Genomic DNA, 24,461 nt, shown 5'->3' on the forward strand with positions numbered 1-24,461 from the left:
ATGCTTCAGGGATCATGGCACTCCCGTAGATCTGGTTTCTGTATGCCACCGGCTTTGTGATGAGGAGAGCTTTGGCTTGGGTCTGCTAAGAGCTTAACTAGAAAGCCTGTGATGACTACCCTTGGCTTCTATTGCTCTTTTTCAGGGGACACCAGCAGAGTCCCCAGACAGCAATTTTGCTGGCCTTCCAGCTGGAGAGCAGGATGCAGAGGTAACGTAAATGGCAGACAGCAGTACCCTTGCCCACAGCCAGTTTCTCTTAACTGTGGATGTTCCCTGGCAATGACTGTGGCGAAGCAGCACTGGAAAGGCCTTCCTGAGTAGCATGTCTAGATCATTTAGGAGTGCAGGGAGAGGTGACAGTAGCCTTGAACTCAGGCTGGGTCACTGTCTTGTTACCAGGAGACACTGGTTCCATGTACGATCCATAGCGAGTGAGTTCAAGAGGCACCTTCCTATGCCAGACCCTGACAGGCCTGGGGAATGTGCTGGCTGTCATGCAGTTTGTCTGTTTGCTGGGGCCACTGGGTCTCAGGTGCTCCCCAGCCCTGGCACACCCAGATGCCTGAGTGAGATTTCTTGCCTCTAATCTCCACACCCTGTCCAGGAGCCCTATAGGGAGGCAGACAGAGTTGGGGCTGTGGGTGAAGATGCCAAGTGTGCTGTGTTCCCAATGCTATGCAGTCCAGGCCTTGTTTTTGTTGATGGGTCCTTTCAGGATGTTTGGGTACTAACTGGCCCTAAAGGGTTTCAGAAAGCTTTATGACCTCATGACTTTCTTCTACATTGTGTCTCATGTGCTGGTTTGAGACAGGGTTTACCTCCATATTCTAGGCAGGCGTAGAGTTGCTGTAGTAGACCAAGCTGGCCATTTTACTTACCAGTGACCTTCCTACCTCTGTATCCTAAATTCTGGGATTACAGGCATGTGCCCACAGCTGGCTTTTATTTGCTGTTTATTTATCTCTTGGTTTTACTGTAGTGTCCGCTAAGCTATAAGGGTGCTCCTGACAGCCCATCCTAAGCAGTTGATCAAGCAACCCTGGCCATAGTGGGAAGTATGTGCTGTGGGTGTAGACCATGGGAATAACTACTACAAGCATGATTTGTCCTGTCTTTGCTTGGGTCCTCTGACTTCATGGGGCTTTTCTTCTGTCCTAGGGAAATGATATCATAGAGGAAGAGGATAGATCGCCTGTGCAAGAAGATGGTAAAAGACCTGGTCCTTGCTCTCTCTTGTTGCTTTCTTGGGTATTTGTAAAGAAAGGGGGACTACTGTGACATAGTGGCAGTGCTCAGCTGTGTGGCTGTGGGGGATGGTTATCTTGACAGCATGCCAGGCAAACCTGATGTCAGTGACCTTAGTAACATTTTCAACTCCCGAGACTCGGAATCCCCAGGATCAGAGGGGAGGATGCTGCAAAAGAGACTATGTCTCTTCTTGTACCCACACCTGCCTCCTGTGGCAGAGCTCTTGGGCTGCCCGGCACCCCTAAGCAGAGCGGCAGCAGTTTCTTCCCCATGAGAGGCAGGACTCTGGTCGCTTGTCTGGGTTGCTTTAATGGAGAACATTTAAGAGGATGCAAGCAGCTTACGTGTTGAGGGTGTGGCTGAGGAAGCACGGCACCCTGCAGGCCTTGCCTAGGCAGCACTGTAGGCTGTGGCTTAGTCTTCAGTCAAGAGGTTGTTTCCAGTGAGGCTGGAAGAGCAAGCATGCCCTCATGGAGGAGGAGGGGTCGTTAGGGAAGTTGCCTCGCCTATCCCAGAAGCCAGGCTCCCTTCCCTCTCTTCTCCTGGGCATATGATATGTGTGTCATGGCCTGGATGCAGTTTGCTCCAGCAGATGTCATCCTAATTGCTCCTGCTTTAGCGCTGGCCATTGCTTCGGGGGTGTCAGGGGTGCACGGAGACTTGGCAGCTCCCACTGGCAAGAGGCTCAAAGATAAGAGCCTCAAGGCTGGCCTCTCCCACTGCTGTACCTCTGCCCAGGGCTTGAAGCTTCCCTGCTCTGAAAACATTTCAGAGCCCAAAGCCCTGCAGCTGAGTGGCTTCCTTAAAGAACATTTTCTTCTAAGATGCACATGGTGGCCAGGCTGTTGGCTCTCAGCTCTTCCTCTGTACGGAGGGTTTCCTCCTCTCCTTTCACTGAGAAAGAAAGGGGAGCTTTAAAAGACAATCACTTCGGCAGCTTTCCCTTGCCCTCTCACATGTCTACAGTTTTCTGGACAGTTACTGAAACATACTCAAAGTAACAACTTCAGTCTCCTGAGAGAGGAAACATAATTTTGTGAACAGTTATTCTGATGCAGTGTACAAAATTATGGACCCCGAGGCCGTGAGTCGTCTGTGCGTGTGACTGTAGGACTGTAGTCATGAGCACACCGCACTCATGCCTGAGAGTCGCAGGCCCGAACAGGGCACTGTGTCTCGGCTTTCTCCAGCTTCGGCCAGCCCCCGTGTTCTCCGGCTGGCCTGGTTGCAGCTGCCTTCCATCGCGGTTAGTCTGACCGTCATCTGGCAGCCCTCCGCAGGGATCAGACTCATTAGGAAACAGCTAGAAAGGGGCCAGCTAAGGAAACACCAGCAAAATGCGAGAACCCGGACATGCCCACACAACTCGGTTCTTTTGTCCATTCTTTCTTTACTTTACTCACTTATTTATCGTCTTTTTTTTTTGGACACATGATTTGATTTTTTGCTTTTTGTCTCCATCCTTAAGACTTTTGTTTTGAGTACAGCAAAGTAGAGAAAACATAGCCAGCCCCTGTCTAACTGCATTAACTCCGTTACAGGCCAGAGGACATGCGCATTTCTAGGCATGGAGTGTGACAATAACAATGACTTTGACATCGCAAGCGTGAAAGCACTGGACAATAAGCTGTGCTCTGAGGTCTGCTTACCCGGTGAGTGGCAGTCTGCTGAACATGAACTGATGGGAGGCATCCCTCCGCTCCTCCCCTGCTCCCCGTGGTATACCTACCTCCTGTGCTGCATTTCTGGCTAGGAAGGCCAGGGTATGCTTAGCTGCTGAGAGGAAGCCAAGAGGCCCTAGGAAGCCTTGGGCTTTACCCAAAGAGCAGCTCCTGCTCTGACAGTATCCCACAGGAAAAAAGGCAACATCTCTACCCCCCAACCCCAGCCTTGCTATCTGGTCAGACACTTCCAATACAGTTTACAGCACCATGTCAGGTGGACTGTCCTGTGGTCATCCTCAGGAGTGTGAGCAGTCGACACCTCCCATGGAGGCCTTGGCAATGAAGCTTGAGCTTTTAGAACTGGAATCGTAGCTCTTCAAGGGACATATGTTTGAGGATCGCAAAAAATCTAAAAGCATCTTTAAGCCAATGAATGGCTTTCTAATCCAATGAGCTTTAGGTCACCAGTGATCACACATGCAAGACTTGGGTCCCAAAGGAGAAGCCAGAAGGCAGGGATGACTTGATTCTCTAAGGCCCCAACTTCTAATCCTGTCCCAGTTGCTTTTCATGACTTCAAACTGAATCTGCAAAGCAGCCATGTTAATTATACATTCAAGTCCAGGCACGCTAGCACATGCCTATGGTCTCACACTTGTGAAACAGAGGCACCTGGATCACTGTAAGCTGTTAGCCAGGAGCTACATAGCAAGACCTAGTCCCCACCCCAAAATGATAAAAGCTGGGAGTGGTGGCACACACCTTTAATCCCAGCACCCTGAGGCAGAGGCAGGCAGATCTCTGAGTTTGATGCCATCCTAATCTCCAGAGTTCCATGACAGCCAGGGCTACACAGAGAAACTGTCTTGAAAACCCAAAAAAATAAAGAAGTCACAATTGAGCACTGGCCTCAGAGTGCCCCTTCAGCAGCATCAAGAACTACTTCCTAAGAGCCTTGCCTGGGCCAGATGTTCCCTCCTGGCCCCAGCACAGATTCCCTTCACTCTGCCCTTTGTAATTCCCCTGGTGCTCCCCAAGAAGACCTGCTTCAGCTTCAGAGCAGCCACTCCTGGGTCCAGTGCTTTACTCGCTCAGCGAAGTAGCTGAAGGTGTTAAGCAACAGGACCTTCTGTGCTTGCCACTGTCCTTCAGCCTGTGCCAGACATGGTCCCAGCAGGCCCTGGCCCCATGCAAGCCTGTGGCAAGGGAAGCCAGTTGCTCAGGAGAAAGTTTCTCCAGTCTTTCCAAGGGCGCTTCATTCATTCTCCGTGTAGTCTGTCCTGGAGATACTGCCCAGGCCCCAGCCTTCAGCACGAACTGAGAGACAGCGTCAGATCACTCATTTCTCCCACGTAGGCCGCAGGCACACTCCCTTCCCACCCAAGCATGGTGGAGGGCGTTGATCTGTAAGGCCACCTCCTGCCCAGCTAAGCCTGGACGGGAGCTGCTGGAGACCAGGCACGCTCACCCTGCCTTCCCCTTCCTGGCCTTGCTTCCATCTGTCCATTTATGTTCCATGTCTTTATGCCAAGTGTAAGTCTGTCTGGTTTGCTCATTTTTTTAAACTTATTTATGTTCTCTGACTTGTGTGAAAGTTCATGTTCACTCTGTGCCAGCTCTGTCCTGCCTCTGCTCAGCCTGACACCAGGCTATGGTGTGTGCACTTGAAGGCTCTCGCTTAGGGCGCTAGACAAGCTTCCAGTTCCTGATTGGCAAGGGCCTATGTTAATACACCAAGTTTCAAAGGAAAAAGTTCTGTGGGAATATATGCATCTCTATTCAACAGAACCTGGCATGCTTCTTTGGCAAGGACTATGGGATAGGCATTTTGGGTTTCTCATAGGGTGAGGATGGTGCCCGTGCCTCCATCTGCCTGTGTTTGCCGGCCATCCTCTCCTCAAGGGCTTCTAGGCCAAGCCCTGCTTTTTGGCAGAGGGAGTTGCTGCCACTGTTGGAGCCCACGGTGCCATGGAGACCAAGCTTGTTCTTTCTGCTTCTTCCTCTCCAAGCCTCGCTCCCAACAACCTGCTTGTCGACACATCTTCCCTTCTGAGGAGGGGCCAGCAGAGTCGAAAAGGGGACAGGTAGTCATGGCCGCCTTATAGCAATCTAGAGCCAGCACTTTTGAGAGTAAATGGGCTTCCCAGTTTGGCCAAACATGGAATCAGTCACCTGTGGCAGTGTCAGGAGGGAGACTCCGTATAAATAGCACTTAAGTATACAGATTCCTAAGTGTATCTGGAGCAAAAGTCCAAGGGCTCTGCAGAGCAGAGGTGTCACCCCCACTGCATCTGTTAGAATCACACTGGTGGCAAAGAGGCCGGGTGCTCTGAGGCACCCGTCAGCGTGCAGGCCTCTGTGCCCACTTTACACTCAACAGTGCACTCACTCTACCCCACCCTGCAAGCCACAGGCGGGCTTGTGCCTCACTGTTCTCAAATGTTCTTCTTTCCCATAATGCTCACCACAGATCCTGCCCCTTCTTCAGTCTGTTTGCCTCTTCAAATAGCTGCCACCCCCTTCGTGGAGGATACCTGGAGAGCACAGTCAGGGGAAGGCCAAGAAGGCCATAGGGTGCTTCCCTGGATCATGTGTGCCATACTCTGCCAAAAAATCCATTTTACCACCATCACACATGTGAGGGCCCTAGAGGGCCTGTGCATGAATAACTCCTCTCTAAGAAGCTTCCAGAGCAGAGGTGGGTGTGGTGGCCCATGCCTTTAACCCCAGCACGCCGGAGGCAGAGGCAGGTGGACCTTTGTGAGTTCAAGGTCAGCCTGGTCTACAAAGCTAGTCCAGGACAGCAAGGACTATTACACACAGAAACCTTGTCTCGAAAAAAATAAAATGAAATGAAATAAAAAGCCTTTCAGAAGCTTCCAGAGCTCCAAGGCCTAAGACAGGGCAGAGTTCTGGTTCCGTATGTTAGAGATGGTTGCCCACAGGGTTAACCTAACTTGACAGGAGGGGATAAGACCTAGAACCACACAGCTATGTGAGGTCAGTGTAGCTTCCAGGAATTTTGCATGGCCGGTGGGAGAGTGATGGGGCAGTGAGCATTCTCAGAAGGCACTGGTGATGTATATGATGGAGAAAGGAAAAGATGACAGGCTTTTCCTGGAAATATAAACAATGTTTACATAACTGAGTAACACAGGAGTAGACCTGCTCAATACAATCTTATATATATATTTACCACACAGACCTGAAGTGCAATCTACTCCTCTCTTCAAGCCTCATGTAAGGTTAAGATATGGTTGAGCACACCTTTGGCCCCAGCACTCAGGAGGCAGAGCCAGGCAAATTTTCTATAAGTTTGAGGCCAGCCTGGTCTACATATCAAGTTCCAGGCCAGTGGGGCTACAAAGTGAGATCCTTTAAAAAAAAAAAAAATGCTTTGTGATGTCTGCAGTGGCAGGCTCTGGGGAAGAAATCCAAATTACAGGATATGAATGTTTTAACTATTACAGTCCTTAAATTTAATCAATACATTAGTAAAAACAGCAGAGAGATATACCAAGTGTCCCTAAATCAGCCTCTGGAGATCTCTTCCTCCTTTTATTTCTGATACCCCAAAGGGCACCATTGTCCTCCCCCTGGAGGGAGTTCAAGTCTACAAGCTCCATGTTCTTGCCAGAAGGCCTGGGTTCAGCCAACTGGATGGCACGCTCACTAGGGACCTTTCCTTGAATCAGGCCTTCTGAGTAGACCGCAGAGAGGCAAGCCACATCAGGGCTGCCGTGAACCCTGTGGGACCCTCCAGGACAAAGGGTGCCTCCTTCTCACACCATGTCCCTTCACCATGCATGGGCCATCCGCACCCTAGACTGTTCTCCACGGAATGATCTGCAGCCCTGACCGGGGCTCCTGGGGTGGCAGATACTGCATAAGGACTTGTGTGAACTTGGCCAAGGCAGCCTCAGGCCCAGCGTCGTGGGTACTGGCACCAGTGACCATGGGGTAGTGATGTGGCTGCTGCTGTTTTACGTGTGTGTGTGTGTGTGTCTTCTCTCCTGTTTACCATCTGCTTTTGGTCTCTCCTACCGAACAGCTGCAGCTCCGGAGTCCTGCCCTATAGACATTGAGGAATAGGTATGACATCTACCAAATTATATAACTGAACAAACCACTCACGTTATCTGGGGTTCCTAACTGAACATCCTTTTGTCTGCAACTCTTCCCACCGCTCAGAGCGCCACCTGCAGAGGGAAGCAGGACCTTTGCCTCCTGCTCTGAGGCATGGAGTCCCTGGGCAGCTGAGGTGTGAAAGACCCTGCTCCCTTCCTTTCCCAGGCTCCACCACGTCCTGTTAACCTGCCACAGCCTCGGGATAGATTCCTAACCAGACTGCTATAGGATATAAGCAAACGATCCCTGCTGCACCCTCGCGCGTATGCCACCAAGGGCGCTACCTGCTGCACCCTCACACATATGCCACCGAGGGCGGTGTTCATGTTGTGGCTCAGTGGATCCCAGGCTGACTTTGGCCACTTGTAGGTTGGTCTCAGGACCACACTATAGTTAGCTGGCCTCAGCTTCTAGAACAGCCCACCCCCACCCCACTCCTCAGGCCACACATCTTTCTGAGTGCCAGGGTGCAGAGGTGTATACAACTGTGGTTCCTGCAGTAGCTTGCCTAGCAGAGTCAACAGGATGAAGTACCTTCCCTAAACATCCCAAGCCTTGGAAGGAGTAGTAAGACCCTGCCTGTCATTGCATAAAACACACTAGCTCTCCTGGAAAGAATGAAACAGAGAGCTGACTTGCCAGCTAGAGGACAGCCAAAGGGTCACAGGGAATACAATGGTCCCCCCAAGCCAAGCTGGCATGGCACTGGTCACAGAACACATTCTGATCAGGTGTGCTGCTGGGCACACGTACATGTGGCATGATGCAGGACTCATAGCAAGTCTGTGAGTGCCACACTCACCTCATTGGACATGTGAGAAAGCCAAAGCACTAAGTAAGGTGACCTGCCCAAAGGTCAGACCACTGGTACCTATCAATTAGGGATGAAGCCTAGGCAGGTGCCATGCATATGTGGATGGCAACATGAGGGTTTGGTAGGTTGCATCAGAGCATGAAGCAGAGAGGTGTTGGGGATGATTCTCCACTCTGGGCACAGAGGCAGCCAGGGGCTAGGACAGAGGTAAGTGTGCTAAACAGAGTCTGGAGTCACAGGGTGGTGAGGTGAGGAAGAGATGAGAAGTCGAGATACAGGGGAAGGGCTCAGAGCATCTCCCTCCCCTGGCCCCTGCTCTGCTGCCAGCCCCTTCCCACCCTCTGGCTCCCACAGCAAACACAGAGGCTGTAGGTCAGAAGTGTGCTCTTTGCTCAGCTCTGCCTTCTAACACACCCAAAGTCCAGAACCAAGTACTTAACATGCAGAGTGGATGCTAGGTAAGTTCATGACCAAAGAGCATCTGCAGTGTCCCTGTCTGCCCTGGCCACAGGCAAGGACTACCTAGTTAGGGAGGAGCAGCCGTGGTCTTGTCAGCCCCTGCTTCTCCCCACTCTTCCTCTCATCAGTTTCCGGTCACACACATCCTGCTAGATTCTGTGTTGACTGCTGAGCAGCCCTGCTGGAGACACCATATCTACTTGGCCTAAGGTATGGCTCCCATAACCTTCATTTTTTTTTCTTCCCCAGGCTCCTGGCAGCATGATGACAACATCGTCAGCTGTCGCAGTCCCCAGTGCCGGCGTTTATCATCTAGCAGCCTGGAGGACCCTGAGGAGGACAGGCCTTGTGTATGGGATCCCCTGGCTGTCTGAGGGGATCCTGCACCTGTACCTGCGTTCCCCTCCTATCCTTGCATTCCATCTGTCCTTGCTGGACCACAGGCCTTCTGGGCATCTTCAACAAAACACGTGAACTCCATGCTCACACTAGGGAGGATGGTGTGCAGCCCTCCGCCAACCTCATCTCCTGTAACCATGATTCTTACCCTCTCAGAAGAACCTGAAGCCGTCCCTCCCTGTGGGCTGACGCTGCTCAGTGAACTGCAGCCTGCCAGCCAAACCCAGTGGGCTGATTGGGCTGAGGGTCAGGGCTGGCTGTTTCTGTAGCCTTTTCTCCTCTGAGGGGAGACCAAGAAGACTGAAGAATTTGGCAGCTTTGTTACAGACACCCATGGACATATTTTGGTCTCTGTCACCTCATAAGCAATTAGAAACCTAATGAGGTGGTCAGGAATGGGCTCCCTGAGGGAGGCCACCTTCACTCTGGCCTCTGAGAACACCAGGAGTTCCTTACTCAAGCCTAAGGGAGACAGTGGCAGCCAAAGGGTTGGTTGGAAGCCAGGTCTGCTAACAGCCAGTCTCCTGCACCTCCTGTGTCCCATTAGGATGATCACTGTTGCAAGGCCTGTTCTCCTCAGGTGCAGTCAGGAAGGCCTGCTGGGCCATCCTGCAGTGCTAAGGCTGACTCTCACCATATCTAATCTATTACAGCCATTGAGGGGGAGTGTCAAACCCACTACCCTTTCTCTTCCCCCTTTCTAACAACTGAAGAACCAGGCTAGGAGCTGTGGACCAGTGGTTCTCAGATCCAAGGCTCTGGGGCCAGCTGCAGTCACCTGGGGACCAGAGCATTGGAAGACCTCCCTGCCCGAGTGTACTCCTCCCCTGCCTTTCCGATCTGATGATGAGAGGTGTGTCCACGGGCCACCAGTGCTTGGAGGTGCCGTTCAGTCAGCACTCAGACAAAGCTATGGCAGCAGGCTGACAGGAAATTGTTGGGTGTCACACCTTTTCCAGCGCAGCAGATTTCACATGGCTCTTAAGTAGATGCCTGTTTTGGAAAAGGTAGTTGTTTAGTGGAATGTGAGATGGTTTGGGATCAAGATCAGAAAGTCATTTATGATGAGATGTGAAGAGCTTTAAACTTCCAAGTGTGGTCCCAGAAAAGCGTTCCAAAAACACCGGTGCCCAGGATCCTTGGGAAGGGAGTTTGGAAGATTGAGAGTCTGGCCTCCAACTTGCTTTGTAGCTGGGGATGACCTTAAACTTGTGATTTTCCTGCCTGTACTGCCCAGGCATTAGGATTACAGGCTTGCACCACTGTGTAGCTCTCCTTGGCACCTTTTGTGTAGTTGCAGCCTGAGGTGTGGTAGGCTGGGTTCGAGATCCCATATGCACCCTTTTTGAACATCTGTGGACTCTGCCATTTCAAGCCCTACTTGAGGCCCTTTCCTTCCTGCAGTATAAGCTGGGCAATAACCGCGCTTCCTCAAAGAATGAAGCAGAAGCCACAGGGTAGTTCCCTTAGCCTGGACCGAGGGCACACAGCCCCGCCTCCTCTCCTGGCAGGCAGTAGGTAAGAGCATTCACAGAGTGGTGTGAGCTGGGAGGAGGGGGGAAGTAGCAGAGATGAAGGAGATTCAGGTAAACAGTAGCCACAGTGGCCAGAAGCCCTCGAGAAAAGCCATTATAATCAGCCCTTCCCTCTTCCTCACAGCAAGCGCTCAGCCTAAGCCCCACATCCAGACGCCTAGGTTAGAGCAGCCTCGGTTAGAGCACTGTTTGCTCTGCCTCGCTCAGCTCTACCCCCTCACTCTGTCCCTCTTGTTCTTGGCAGGCTAAACAGCCCATTCGCAGGGCTAAACTCCCTAAGTTGCCCCTTCAACCCAGCCCCGTCATTTGGAAACAGTCCCTTAGTCAGGATTTATCGAGAGTAGGGCGGGGCACCTTCTCCTGCTGCCTTTGGCTCCTCACCACGCTACATCTGCATCTTGGTTTCCTCAAAGAGCCTTTTTGCTTCACCCGATCTCACCCCACCAGAGTTGCTACCCCCTGTGGCATCTCCTGGCCACAGACCCAGACACTAAGCCATCTCCCTGGAGAGCTAGTTCTGTCCACCTGGTGTTGGCATGCTGGTTGCTCACTGTTTTAGGGACTGCACACCTGGTGTGTGCAAGTGTGCGTGTGTGTGCTGTTCGTGCCGTCTGTGTACCCTCCACACTCCCTGGAGGACACTTGTGGGCACACTACAGTGGGAACATAAAGATGCAATATTTATGGATTGATTGCTGCATGATTCTTAAAAGTGAATAAAACTGTTTACAGGGGCAGGGGATCCGTCAACTACAAAGTGGATTCATTTGTGAACGTTTCGGTCAGAGTGGCTTCGTTAGGGTTTTCACCCGAGGATCTAGGTGTGGAGGAGTGGGTGAGGCAGAAATTTCTACAGGTCTGGGTACAAGGCCTCTCCCCCAGCTCCAAGCCCAGCTGAGCCCTACCTACCTGCTTCTGCAGCTGCCTTAAACCGGAGAACTTCCAATCCTGCAGCTCCTCAATAATTAAAGAACCCCAAGGCTGATGGCGGGGGGCAGAGTCCCTGCACTTATTAGTTCTTGTCACTTAACCGGTAACTGACTAAATTAGCAGAATAACCTCTGAGAAGATGAGAAGGTCTGGCAGGCCCGTGGCTTTGTTTTCACCCACTGGCTCTGCCTCCTAGACTGTCTGGAAGGAGAAGCGCTTCTGCAGGTGCCCCTGAAATGCCAGCTTCCAGGAACTTGAGCAGGGTGAGTGGGGGAACTGCTTACCGGGAGCCGCTGCTTTACCCTACCCGCCTCGGAGTGTCTGCGAGCAGGGTGGCCGTTTCTGCGGATATAAGCGACAGGTGGCATCAGAGAGTCAGACTTGCCTGCGGGCACCAGAGAAGACACTCAGGGACCAGGGAAAGGCCCCCAGAAACCAGACTTAGGCCACCGGCAGCCCAGTGAGGGGAAAGACTCCAAGGGCATGCAGAATCCGGGGCTGGGTCCCCTGCAGCGGTCAAACCCGACGCGTGGGGGAGGGGTTCCCGGGGCCGCGAGCGCCCGCCGCGCGACGCAGCGCGGGGCCCTCGGCGGGAATGCACAGAGCCGGATCTCGGTGGCGGGTAGGGGGCTGGGTGGCGCGGGAGAGGGCGGCAGAACGAGGGAGTTCCAGAGAGTTGCCGCCAGAGGAGCAGCAAGGGCCCGCGGTCTCCTTGGAGACGTGCTGGCCAATGAAAGCAGCGGAAGCTGTTTATGGGGGCGGAGCGTCGCCATGGCAGCAGAAGAAGCCTTCCGAGCGTCTACTTAATGCCGGTCCCCGGGCCGTCGGCGCTCACAGAAGCGCCGTCGGGCGAAGGGGGGGGCGACGAGGGGCGCCAGCAGAACCCTCGAGCTGGGGACGGAGAGCGGCGGGAGGTGGGAGGAACTTCTTCCAGAACCTTCCTCAGGCGCGGCTGCGCTCTGAGCCAGGTAAGGGCCTGGGAGGGCCGTGGGCCACGGGGTTGGGAGGGCGTCGGGACCTGCCAGCTGACCATTCCATCGGTCGCCCACAGGAGTAGTGGGGCCAGGGAGTGAAATCTGAGGAGTTTCGCTTCCTGCCCTCCATAACTCGGTCCTGCGACCTTTCTTTCCCGGGACTCTTCCTTCTAATACCTCTTTCCAAGGGTCAGATGACCTCCTTTGCCCCAGCCGTGTCGCACTGCCCTCCTGGACTATTGGGGTGTGATCCTAGTTTCCCACTCTTTGGGGAAAAGAGTTAGATCGGGCCTCCCTACCCACTTCCCTCTTTGTGGCCAATGAACCCTCGAAGGACGGATGGAGAGAGGTGGAGACGCCGAGTCAGACCAGGGTTCTGTGTTTTCCTGACCTCGCCATAGGCTGTGGGGATGAATGTAAGGGGTTCCCTCGTAAGGCGCACCCTTTCCCCTCGGGAAAGAGTGCTCAGCTCCGTGGTGTTCCCGCAGGCCCCACATTCGTGTTCGGAGGAGGCGACCCCGCGGGTCGCGGAATGGAAGTGAGGGTTCTGGAGGCTGTGTAACTGGAGCCTCAGGTAACAGCGGGCCGGAGACCGCGGCTGGCCACCCGGCTCAGCCTGTGGATGTTGACCGCCCCATCGGAGGTTCCCCGCAGACATGGCGGAGAGCTGGCTGCGCCTCTGCGGAGCAGGGCCTGGGGACGAGGCCGGGCCAGAGGGCAGCGTGGAGGAGCCGGACGCCCTGGATGACAGCCTGACCAGCCTGCAATGGCTGCAGGAATTCTCCATTCTCAATGCCAAGGCCCCCACTCTGCCCCCGGGGGGCACCGACCCCCACGGCTACCACCAAGTGCCGGGCTCGGTGGCGCCCGGGTCACCCCTGGCGGCAGACCCTGCCTGCTTTGGGCAGCCTCACACACCAGGCAAGCCCACCTCCTCCTGCACATCTCGAAGCGCGCCCCCGGGGCTGCAGGCCCCGCCCCCTGACGACGTGGACTATGCCACCAACCCACACGTAAAGCCGCCCTACTCGTACGCCACCCTCATCTGCATGGCCATGCAGGCCAGCAAGGCCACCAAGATCACTCTGTCGGCCATCTACAAGTGGATCACGGACAACTTCTGCTACTTCCGCCATGCGGATCCCACCTGGCAGGTAGGGGAGGAGAGGGTGGCGGCCACTCCCTCCTTCTGGCTCTTGGCCAGACTCACATACCAGATCTGCAAAGGCCAAGGAGGCACCTGGCTGTGAGGTCAGGCCTCTCACGGGAGGGACCCAACCAAGTTCTGGAAACACTCCCTCCTTTTGGAGAAGGGGCCTCGTGGGTACAGGTGTTGAAGCTCTAGGAGAAGAGCGCAGTAGGGCAGTCACCCTGCAGGCCCAGCGTAGCCTCCTGTGAGGATTTAACACTAAGGCATAGTCTTGTCCCGTGTCCCAGAATTCCTGGACAATGTTTTGCCCAAGGATAGTTTGTCAGAACTGGACTCTGAAATGGAAGCCAGGTGGCCTCCCTGCCCGGTTCTACCCCTTGCCTTTTGTGTTTGGTCCAAAGAGTAGGAGAGAGAAGAGCCCTATGGGTGCCGAGATCAGTCGCCCAGGTAGAGGGGTCAGGAGGTCATCCTAATGCCACTGGCCCAGCCTCCTACCTCAACTCCTCCCCAGTCCTCCCCGCCCCCAAGCTGCTAAGCCAGCCTCCCTAGGGGGGCAATTACCTGAGCCAGGTGCTTTCCACAGGGGCACTGCTGCAATGGCCCCGGACTCTGAGCCTCCCGAACCTGGCTGGCGCAGGCAGCCAGTGGGCCCAGGCTGCCCTGTAAACATCTCAGCCCTGCTGGCCAAAAGGCTGCTCACTCTCCACCCACCTGCCTTGCTAGCCTAGCCTGGGCCCCGACACCCGTACGGTGTGAATCAAGTGAGCAGCCGAGTGTCGACCAGGCAAGATAGTGCTTTGAACATCTTCCAATATCAGGCAGGCTCCAGGTGGTGGAGACAGAGGCCTAAGGTTGCCCACCCTTCCCTGAGGCACCCAAGAAGGCAGGGGACGGGATCACTGTCCTGGGCCATTCCAAATGGCCCTAACCCTGGGTCAGAAGATCCCCATCCTCTCCCTACTCAACTCAGGTCTCAGGAATGAGCCTTCTGCACTTGGCTGGGTAATAATCAACTGAGTTCGGGTGAGAAGAGAAGGCTGTGGGGGGTGAAGGCCTAGGCTAGCAGCTGGCTCAACAAACAAGGAGTCACTAAATCTCCCACCACAGACACACACACACACACACACACACACACACACAATCCTTGGTCACCCAGCCCCCTCCCTTAACCCACCCACTTCACAAACAGAGGGAAACAGCCAGGCAGAGGGAGATGGCAGTCCAGGCCGTGGGGGAGCTGTGGGCCTTGGCCAGGACCTGCGAGCAGCAGGGTGAGGGAGGGAGGGAGGATGACAGAGGGTGGCACTGAGAGCCACCCTGTGGCTCAGAGCTCGGATGACTGAGCAGGCAGATATCCCGGCAACAGAGAACAAAAGCCCCCACCCCCACCCCCCAATGCACTCCAGGCTCCTCATGCCCTGTGGCTGGTGTCCCAGAGTCCCAGAGCTACAGCTGCCTGGTCAGGGCATCGGGTTGATCCACCCCTCCCCCGCCAGAGGAAAGACACAGGGAGCATGCAGGAGCACCGGGTGCCATTCCACGGCCATTCCACTGAACGCCCCCTCCCCCCCCCCCGTGTTTTGTTCCCTTGTTCTCTCACTGTATGCAGAATTCCATTCGCCACAACCTGTCCCTGAACAAGTGCTTCATCAAGGTGCCTCGAGAGAAGGACGAGCCTGGCAAGGGCGGCTTCTGGCGCATCGACCCTCAGTATGCGGAGCGCCTGCTCAGCGGGGCCTTCAAGAAGCGGAGGCTGCCCCCAGTCCACATCCACCCTGCCTTTGCCCGGCAGGCCTCCCAGGAACCCAGCGCTGCCTCCTGGGGTGGGCCTCTGACCGTGAACACCGAGGCCCAGCAGCTGCTGCAGGAGTTTGAGGAGGCCACAGGGGAGGGGGGCTGGGGCACAGGAGAGGGCAGGCTGGGGCATAAGCGGAAGCAGCCGCTGCCCAAGAGGGTGGCCAAGGTCCTGCGGCCGCCCAGCACGCTGCTGCTGACCCAGGAGGAGCAGGGTGAGCTGGAACCCCTCAAAGGCAACTTCGACTGGGAGGCCATCTTCGAGGCTGGCACTCTGGGTGAGGAGCTGAGCTCTCTGGAGGGCCTAGAGCTAAGCCCTCCGCTGAGCCCCGCCTCACATGGAGATGTGGATCTTACCGTCCACGGCCGCCACATCGACTGCCCCGCTACCTGGGGACCTCCAGCGGAACAGGCTGCCGACAGCCTAGACTTTGACGAGACCTTCCTGGCCACATCCTTCCTCCAGCATCCCTGGGATGAGAGTGGCAGTGGCTGCCTGCCCCCAGAGCCCCTCTTTGAAGCAGGGGATGCCACCCTGGCCGCTGACCTGCAGGACTGGGCCAGTGTGGGTGCCTTCTTGTAAAAGGTCAGGCCCCACCCCATCTCCGGACAGTGCCCAAGTCAGGGCCCAGAACTGCCTCCCAAGACAGGCCAGCGGACATCTCAGCACCCTGGCAGGGACTGGGCCAGGTCTCTGAAGGCTGGCTCCATCAGGCCACACTGCTGCCAGCTGGGGATGTCCTCATATCCAAGCCCAGAAGACTGGGAACTGAGGGCCCAGGATCCAAACAGCTGCCTCCCCCTCACCAGCAACCCCCACACAGTGTTTCATCGGCCCATGTTCCCCCAAGCCCAAGAATTGTCAAAATCACACACACACACCCCTGCCTGGCTCCCTGCCCCCTGCACTATGAGAGCTGAAGCCTGGAGGGGACCTGCCAGGCCAGGGAGGAACTGAACAGGGCCCTCATGGACGCTCTTCACCTCACCCACTCCTGCTGCTTCCCCGGGTCTCTACCCAGAGAAAGTTCCCAGGTACAACAAGGGCTAATTAGATGGCAACAACTTCACTCCCTAGAGGCCCCTCCCGGCAGAGCTCTCCCCCATGGGGGACCCCCGCCACCACCTCCCGGCAGCCTTGGCTAGGGAGAGTAGTGGCAGGAGACTGGGGAAAGGAGAGTGAGAAGGGGAAACAGAGAGAGGAGGCAGAAATAAGGTGGGGGCAGCAAGGTGGAGCAAGATGGTCTCTGAGCCCTCTGGGACCTTCTCCTGGCCTATCACCTGCAGAAAGGAGGCTGACTTGAGGCTGAGAGCAACAGGCAGGTGGGGTTCGGGGTGCTTGGGGCAGGGGCAGCCAAGCTGCTAGGTAGAGGGAGGGAGGAACTAATATAGGGAGTTTAGTTAGAGCTGAGACTTAACTGGGAGGGATGGCCAGCTTGCTGGAAACACTGAGACCAGGAAGGGGGAGCACCATGCCCCTGTCTGCACTGGGGGGACCAGGTCTTGCTGCACCCTGACCACTGGGGCTGGGACCCTTATCCACCCTCCACATGGGGCAATTTAACCTTTTTCATGTAAAGTTCTTTACAATATTTTTTTTTTCAAAATAAAATGAAAATAAGTCTGAGCACAGTCATCTCTCCATCTTTCTTCGGGAAAGGCAAGAGCCACGGGTGGTGGATTTGGGGGGAAAGGGCCATACATTGCTCTTCAGTGTCAGGAGGGAAATGGCCAGGAAAATGGGACAGAGAGGGTTTCTAGAAGGTCCCTAGGGAAGGAAGGGCCAAAGGATGGCTCTCTCAGGGGCCCGCATCCCACACTTCAGTGCCTCCTTCTGCACAATGGGAGAGTTGGGCCTGCAGGCCCAGAGGACTCACACCAAGGACTAAAAAAAGCCCGTGTGCCCTGGCTCGGGCCATCCCCTGCCATGAGGACCTGCCCAGGCTTGCCTGTCCAAGTCCCGGGACTCCTTCCAGCACTCCCCTCCTCAGTCCTTTCCTGGAGGGGCAGGGTGTGAGGTCAGAGGAGCCCCACACCCCACATCCTGCTCTGACTGTGTTTACCAGGCCCAGCCTGGTTCAGGCTTGGAGAGGAGGAAGGCCACTTTAAAATAAGGCTCAGTGCTGAGACTTGCCCTCTCAGCTGGGAATGTCCAGGCTGCCAGGGTTCTGACGGTAAAATGTATATGTGTCTGTCTGTCTGTCTGTCTGTGGGTGGATGGATGGCCCTGAGGCCATACCTTTTAACCCCCTCCTTTTAGGATTGTTTGCTTGAGACCGATTGCCCTACAACCACCGGCCAATTCAACCCTACACAGCCTCCTGTGCCCAGCCCCTCCCTGTGAGGAGCTTGTGAGGCTCACATGCATACAGCACACACAGAACAGCATTGCCCAGTACCTTCCAGAGCAATCCTGCCCAGCCTCCACAGACCCCTCCTCCTTCCTTCCTTTCATCCCTTTCTTCCTTCCTCAGTCCTTGAGTCTGGCCTGAGGCCAGCCTGGCATTCCGCTGCCCAACATGCTGCTTTCATTTGCTAATTATTCCAAATATTCCAGAAGGGCTCACACACAGCAGGGCAGGCTGGCTGGGGCCTCAGAGCCCATCCCCTTCGCCCAGCACACAGGAGGGGCTGCCCCCAACCAAAGCCTCTGCTCTTTCAGCTCCCTGTGCCTCCTTGCCTCACCTCCCCCACCCCACCGCCTCATCTCTACAGACCACAACCCTGAAAGAACAAAAGCAGCTCCCGCCTTCTCCATAAGCCTCCAGGAGCAGCCTTCTGCCCAGGCCAAGGTGGGCACACCCTGGGTTGACAGTGGGGCGAGTTACTGCCTGCCCCAGGCCTTATGCTGGGAAGAAGAGAGGCAATGTCTGGGGCAAGCAGAACTGCCCCTTGGATGAATAGAAGGGCAAAGATTAAAGATGCAGAGCAGAGCGAGGCGTGCCCTTGGCTACAGCTGGCATTCACTCGGAATTCCTGAAAATTCTGGTGCCCAGGCCTAACCTTGGGCCAATCAGATCAGAGTCTCTAATGGGGCCCAGTGTAGATTTTCCTTTAAGTCCCCACGTACTTCCACTGTGAGGGTTTGCACTGGGGTTTGGGGTGGGCACCTGTCTTCTCCAGAGCAGGACAGAGGGTGTCTTCCTCCATTGCTCTCTGCCTTACTGCCTTGAGACAGACTCCCACGGAACCACAGCTCACGGTTTCACCTAGGCCAGTAGCCATCAAGTTCTTTTGCAATGATCTGTCTCCATCCGCCACGCTGGAGTGGCAGGCACACTGCGCCAATGCCGAGCTTTTGACACGGGTGCTGGGGACACATGCTCACGACCTGGCACTTACGAGGTCAAGCCCTCTTACCCCTGAGCCATCCCCCAAACCTCTGCCTCTCATTTCGCTTATAGGTTCAGTGTAATTCCAACCAAAATAAGCACTAACTGACAAACATGCTGCCCGTCACAGTTAAACACTTCAGTGTGTACTTCCCTAAAACTAGGAGGCCTTCATGCCTACCCAGGCCAGAGAGCTCCCCAAACCATGCAGGTCTGCCCGGGGATGCCTCGATGCACCAGCATTACCAGCCTACAAATCAGCTCGCTCACTTTTTTGACCTCTGAGCTGTGTGGCTTTGGGGTCAGGACTCCTGCTCTCCAGACAGGCTCTACTTCGCCCACATACATTCAGGGTTTGGATTGCTAGACACATGGCAGTTTTGTGTCTGGTCTTTTACTTACTTATTGGCTTATTTGAGGCACTGTTTTTCGTGGCAGCTGGTCCATGTATATTTCCCTCAGCCATACATGAAGAATCCAGTTTTTTCACAACACTTACAGGTTTGTTTCGTATTTTTTGATTTGCCTGTTGTTGTTGTGTAGGGGTTTGGACCTAGGACTTCACACGCATTAGGCAAACATTCCACCACTAAGCTAGATCCCAGCTCCTTTTGTGGTTGTCATGTTTGAGACCGGGTCTTTCGAAGTTGCTTGCTCTGGCCCTGGACTCACTCTGCTCCACACAGGCCTTGTTCTTCCACCTTCCTGCTGTCGGCAACCTCCCAAGTGTCAATGACTCTGGGCCTGTACCACCAGCCCAGACGCCTGGTCTTCGATTGTAGGCTTCAAACCTACTTTTGCAGCCACCAGCTCCTGAACCCCTCGGTTTTTTCAATATTGGAGAACAGCCCTTTCCCAAAGCAAGGAGCCACCCTTCCTGCCCCCAGACTTCGACCCTTCATCCAGGTATCCTCTCCACTACCCCCTGGGAATGTGACAGGAGGCAGCCATAAGAAAGGGTACAAGCAGCTAGGCATGGTTGCGCACGCCTGTAATCCCAGCACTTGGGAGGCAGAGGCAGGTGGATCTCTGTAAGTTCAAGGCCAGCCTGATCTACAAAGAGAGTTCTAGGACAGCCACGGCTACACAGAAAAACCCTGTCTCAAGAGAGAGAAAGAGAGACAGACCGACAGAGAGAGACAGATAAAGAGGCTACAAGCTTGGAGCTTGAGGGGGGTGTCCTCCCACTCTTGGCTCGGAGTTCTCTAGGACAGGATACCTTAGGGTCCAGCAACTGTCATCTGAATGTCCCCTATAAATGGAGATTCCCTTGCCATTTCTAGTGCTCCACAGCAACAGAGCTAGGCCCCCTTCAAAGCTGAACTAGGCCCGAGAGGCCCCAGAATGGGGATGGATCCCACCCCCCACCCCTGGGCAGCAAGGAGGGCAAGGGACAGGAAGGGAGTCAGGTGCAGCTCCTGCCCCATCCTTGGCTGAAGCCCAAAGGTAAACAGGTGTATATGGACTCTGGCAGGGGGTAATGGGCTGGCCCCTGGGGCAGGCCCGGGCCTGTCCTGTGGGGAGTGGAAGGGCAGCATTGTTAACAATGGGATGGGACAGTGGCCCAGGTCCTGCAGACACATTCTTGTGTGAGGAGAAGGAAAACACAGGTGACATGGGAGGGGAAGCTGTTGGGAAGGGGAGGGGACTTTGCTAAGTAGTGTGAGCTGCAGCTCAGTAGGAGATGAAGTACACAGAAGCCCTCGGTGGGGGGAGGGGGGGAGGGGGAGGGGGGCAGGACACCTGCCTTCCTCCCAGGGGACATGTGCCCATCTCCCTGTGCTTCTCTCAGGTGAGACAGGTCAGAGCCACCGGGACAGGCGGGCAAGCTGGGGCCTGAATGTTCCCTGCGAGCTGTGTGGCAGGAGCAGGGCAAGACACCTCAAAGGACGATGTCCGCAGAAGCCAAGGAGCCTGAACTAGCCTGGCAAGGTCAGCCTCAGACACGGCGGTAATCAGAGAGGGACAACGGAGGGCCTTCCCTGCTGGCCTAAATGGATGGTCCCAGGGTCCCACCAGGTCACGGCACCTCTGTCTGAGGCAGAGTGGGAGCCTCAGTTCTGGAGCCCCCCAGGTTCTGGGCAGCGCTGCTGAGCTCCTAGGAAAGCAAGCCCCCAAGGAACCAGACAGGGCCTGCCCCTGCCCCCCACGCCGGCCCACCCTGTCTGTACACACCTCTGCTAAGGCCTCCACCCTGAAGGCACTCGATCCTGCCTCATCTTGGAAGCTAAGCAGGGTTGGTACTTGGATAGGGGACTGTCTGGGAATACCAGATGCTGTAGGCTTACCCAGGCAGGATGGTACAACACCTGAGGCCGGAGGATCTCTGTGAGTTTGAGGCCAGCCTGGTCTACATAGTGAACTCCAGGACAGCCAGAACTGTGTAGAGAGACCCTGTCTCAAAACCAACCGAACATCAAACAAAACAACAGAACAAACCTAAACCACTGGCTGCCCTCCCAGGGCTGCTGTTTGTCCATGAAATTAAGCCGGAGCCAAATGTTCTCTCCTCACCAGGCTCTACCCATGGGCTCTGCCCATGGCCCTGCCCCCCCCTACCCTTTCTCCATACAGTGTCAAGGTTCCTTCTAACTTGCCCTAAGCTAATAGCGCCAGAGCTTAACTGAGTAAGGGCAAAGTTGGTTTAAACCCTGTCTCAGTTATTAGTCTCATGTCCCCGTTCCTCTGTCACCAGAGTCCTGTGGGTGGACAACCTCTCTGTCCTGCCCAGGCCTGCACTGAAAGCATTAAACACAGAAGCCAGTGTGCTGAATAGTGATCGTATAAACGATGGATTGTTGGGGTGAAAAACAGCAAAGTAACCTTTGCAAGATACTTTTGGTAATGCTATCCGGTTCCCAGGGTCACAGACTGAGGACATCCCCCAAACTCCTGAAGCTGTGGCTTGATCCAAGGGTGTGCACAGAGTCTGGGGCCAGAGCACCCAGTCTTCCTTCCACACGACAAGGCAGGGTGGGCTTGCCCACCCTGCCTTGTCGTGTGGAAGGAAGAGAGCCATTTGTTGACCCCGAATGTTTGAGTTCCTTAGTTGTGGAAGAGGCAGTGGAGGCCTTGAATGTTGGCTGAGGCTACCCTGCCCAGAATCTGTGGAAGCCGTGAGCCAGATGGAAAAGGAGGAAATGTGAAAGGGAAGACCTGGTCCTCCTGGTCTCCAATTTCCTAGGGCCTGGATGCAGCCATCTTGGGAGGGAGCAGGAGCCGGGAGGGCAGGGCTAAGCAGGGAGGAAGCACCAGGTCCCCTCAACCCAAACCCATAGGTCAGCATGTGGGCCATTCGCCCCATTTGTAACCCTGGCCCCGAGGTCACCAGGACAGAGCCGTGCCCAGCTCAGCTGTCCTCACCTATCCCCACTCCACTGTATACCAGGACAGAACAGAGCCCGGGCCTCCTGGGTCTGACCTCATTGGTGTGGGTCTGCTGGGTAGTTTTATATCAACCTGGCAGGGTCTAGGGTCAGTTCCTCCTGTTGTGGTGACCCCCAACCACAAAATTAGAAGCTGCTCCCACCAGGCTGGTCTGTAGCTCATTTTCTTGATCGATCAGTCGATGCAGGAGGGGCCAGCTCATAGCACAGTGGTTCTCAACCTGTGGGTCACGATCCCTTTGAGAGCTGAGTAACCCTTTCGCAGGGATCCCTCAGAACACTGGAGACATTTACATGGTAGATTGTAGATAATTACAATTTAGAACAGTGATGAAGTAGCAGCAAAAATAATTTTCTGGTTGGGGGTCATCACAACAGGAGGAACTGTGTTCAAGAAGCACAGAATTAGAGAAGGTGAGACCCGCTGGCCTAGTGGGTGGAGCCATCCCTCGGCAGCTGGTCCCGGAGTGTATAAGAAGGCAGGCTGACCTCATGGGTTTGACCTAGGTCCTCTGCAGATACGCTCTGGTTGTTTAGCTGGGCATTCTGGTGGGACTGTGAACAGTGGGAACAGAGGCCGTCCCTGACCCTCTTACCTGCTCTTGGGACCCTTTTCCTCCTACTGGGTTGCCTCGTCCAGCCTATAAAGATTTCTTTATTTTTATTTGATGTGAGTGGGTATTTTGCCTGCATGCACAGATATGTGCGCCGTGTTCCTGCCTGCCTGGTGCAATGGGTCCCCTGGAACTGGAGTTACAGACAGTTGTGAGCCGGTGGGTCATAGCTGACTGACGCCGACTAACACAAGGCTCTGTCCTCCGCTCGGCTTGCCTCTGTGGCTCTCCCAAAAGCCCCTCCCATTAGATTGCAACTCAATAGGACCTGGGAAGGTGTAGCTACAAAATGAAATCCGGCCTTGGAAAAATGAATAGTTAATGCTGGGGCCAGGGGGGGGGGGGCTTACCGTGCTCCAATTCCAGCGCCTCACAAACCTGGTGTGGTGGTGGGCCTGTCTTCCCGACACTCTGGAGGCAGAGGTAGGAGGATCAAGAGTTCAAGATCGTGTGTCAGAGGCCAGCTTAGGCTTCACGAGACCCTGTCTCAAAAGAAAGCAAAACTTTTTCTTTCTCTTTCTTTCTTTCTTTCTTTCTTTCTTTCTTTCTTTCTTTCTTTCTTTCTTTCTTTCTTTCTAAACAAAGCTTATATGAATGAGTAAGATGGATCCAGGTGAGGCAGGGGGAGAGATGGTGCTGACTCTGCCTCTCCCTGTAAGTGCCCCTCAGGTTATTCAGAGGAGAAAGCGTTAGCGGGTAATGACCAGAAACCTGAAGGAGACAGATCCAGGGCCCAGACAAGTCATAGGGACCACAATGGTAAAAAGCAGAGATTCTTCCAGAATTGAGACCAGGGAAGAGCTCGGGGAGCAGGCTGGAACTTCCGTGAGGGTCACTGTATGGTAAAGGACCAGAACTGATGAACCCAGGAGAATGCAACAGTCCAGGCTGCAGGAGCCCTGGCATCCCTTCTCTGCCCTGACTGCAGGGCGAGTCATTGAGGCCAGCAGTGCTGGGTGGCTGGAGCCAGCTTTGCTCTGGGGGCCCCTTCCACAGGACAGTTTCCTTTTCACAGAAGTAGAGGGGGGAGGAGACTGAGTACCCGTCACCAGGTCAGATGTCCAAGCAAGCAGGAAGGGAGCAGCAGCTGCAGAGTGGCTATAATGGGGAGAGGCCTGAGGGCAGCCTTTTGAAGGGGAGGACCTGAGTGTGAGGGCTGGGGAAAGTCTAGTGTGAGGTGGGAAGGGGTATGAGGAGGAGAACAGGGCACGAGGAGGAGAACAGGGCACCAGGAGGCATGACAAACCCTGGGTACCTCCCATTTCCAGCTGCCCAGACTTAGGTGGGTAGCAGGTCAGGCCAGGATCCTGGGTGCTGGACACAGGGCTCAGCCGCTCAGCAGGTCAGCTGTTTCCTTACACATTTGGGTTCCCGAAGGGGGTCTACACAGACCCTTCCCTTTCACCAGTGCTGGGAGCCTGTGGCAGTACAGGATAATTTGCAAGCAGAAACCAGATTCTTGGGGCTCTGTGAATGAAGTAGGACCCCGTTGTGGGAGCCTAGGAGCCCCTTTCTTACCCAGAAGCAGCCCAGGCACCCCTCAAGCATGCCACAGCACCTGAAATTCACGTGCCCAGCTTGACACCACTGGCTACCCAGTCTCCTTGACCACTGTCCTTGTTCCAGTATGCCTTCCTCCTGTAGGTAGTAAGCCTTTTTTTCCCATGTATTTATTTGCTTGTTTATTTATTTGTTTTTATACTGCAGGGGATTTAATCTAGGGATTCACACATGCTACTAAGCACTCCACTTTTTGCCTGCATTCCCGGCCTTTCGACTCATTGTAACTCTTTCTGCTTTTTGAATTTTAATTTTCATTGTTGTTGTTGTTTTGTGTGTGTGTGTGTGTGTGAGAGAGAGAGAGAGAGATGGGCAGGGCCCACCAACATGTGACAGTGTGTATGTGGAGGTCAGAGGACAATTTTGTGTTTACAGAGCTGGTTCTTTCTTTCCATGATATGGCAAAAGAGGGCCGTGATCCCCATTCTCCTGCCTCCACCTCCTGCTGAGATTATAAGACTATAACACGAC

General features: G+C 54.7%; 2 protein-coding genes across 4 annotated transcripts in view; both read left to right on the forward strand.

Moving 5' to 3' along the window:
- Positions 1 to 11,007, forward strand: part of Rnf157 (ring finger protein 157) — a 66,323-nt gene extending 55,316 nt beyond the window's left edge. Inside the window, exons 16-20 of one of the 3 annotated variants that reach the window (XM_021662180.2) lie at positions 146 to 211; positions 1,162 to 1,210; positions 2,793 to 2,903; positions 6,967 to 7,007; positions 8,566 to 8,703. In XM_021662180.2, coding sequence (XP_021517855.1) covers positions 146 to 211; positions 1,162 to 1,210; positions 2,793 to 2,903; positions 6,967 to 7,007 — 267 coding nt within the window. In that variant the 3' untranslated portion in view covers positions 8,566 to 8,703. Of the gene's footprint in view, positions 1 to 145; positions 212 to 1,161; positions 1,211 to 2,792; positions 2,904 to 6,966; positions 7,008 to 8,565 lie in introns of all 3 variants that reach the window. The other 2 variants (XM_021662179.2, XM_060386361.1) reach the window with 2 other exon arrangements.
- A 135-nt stretch (positions 11,008 to 11,142) lies between these two features.
- On the forward strand, positions 11,143 to 16,725 carry Foxj1 (forkhead box J1). The gene is made up of 3 exons (XM_021662181.2): positions 11,143 to 12,148; positions 12,643 to 13,308; positions 14,914 to 16,725. Exons 2-3 carry the CDS (start codon positions 12,811 to 12,813, stop codon positions 15,679 to 15,681), a joined length of 1,266 nt encoding a protein of 421 aa, XP_021517856.1. The 5' UTR covers positions 11,143 to 12,148; positions 12,643 to 12,810; the 3' UTR covers positions 15,682 to 16,725.
- The last annotated feature ends 7,736 nt before the right edge of the window (positions 16,726 to 24,461 follow it).

This window comes from Meriones unguiculatus, chromosome 7 (assembly GCF_030254825.1).
Source record: "Meriones unguiculatus strain TT.TT164.6M chromosome 7, Bangor_MerUng_6.1, whole genome shotgun sequence".
Taxonomy (NCBI): domain Eukaryota; kingdom Metazoa; phylum Chordata; class Mammalia; order Rodentia; family Muridae; genus Meriones; species Meriones unguiculatus.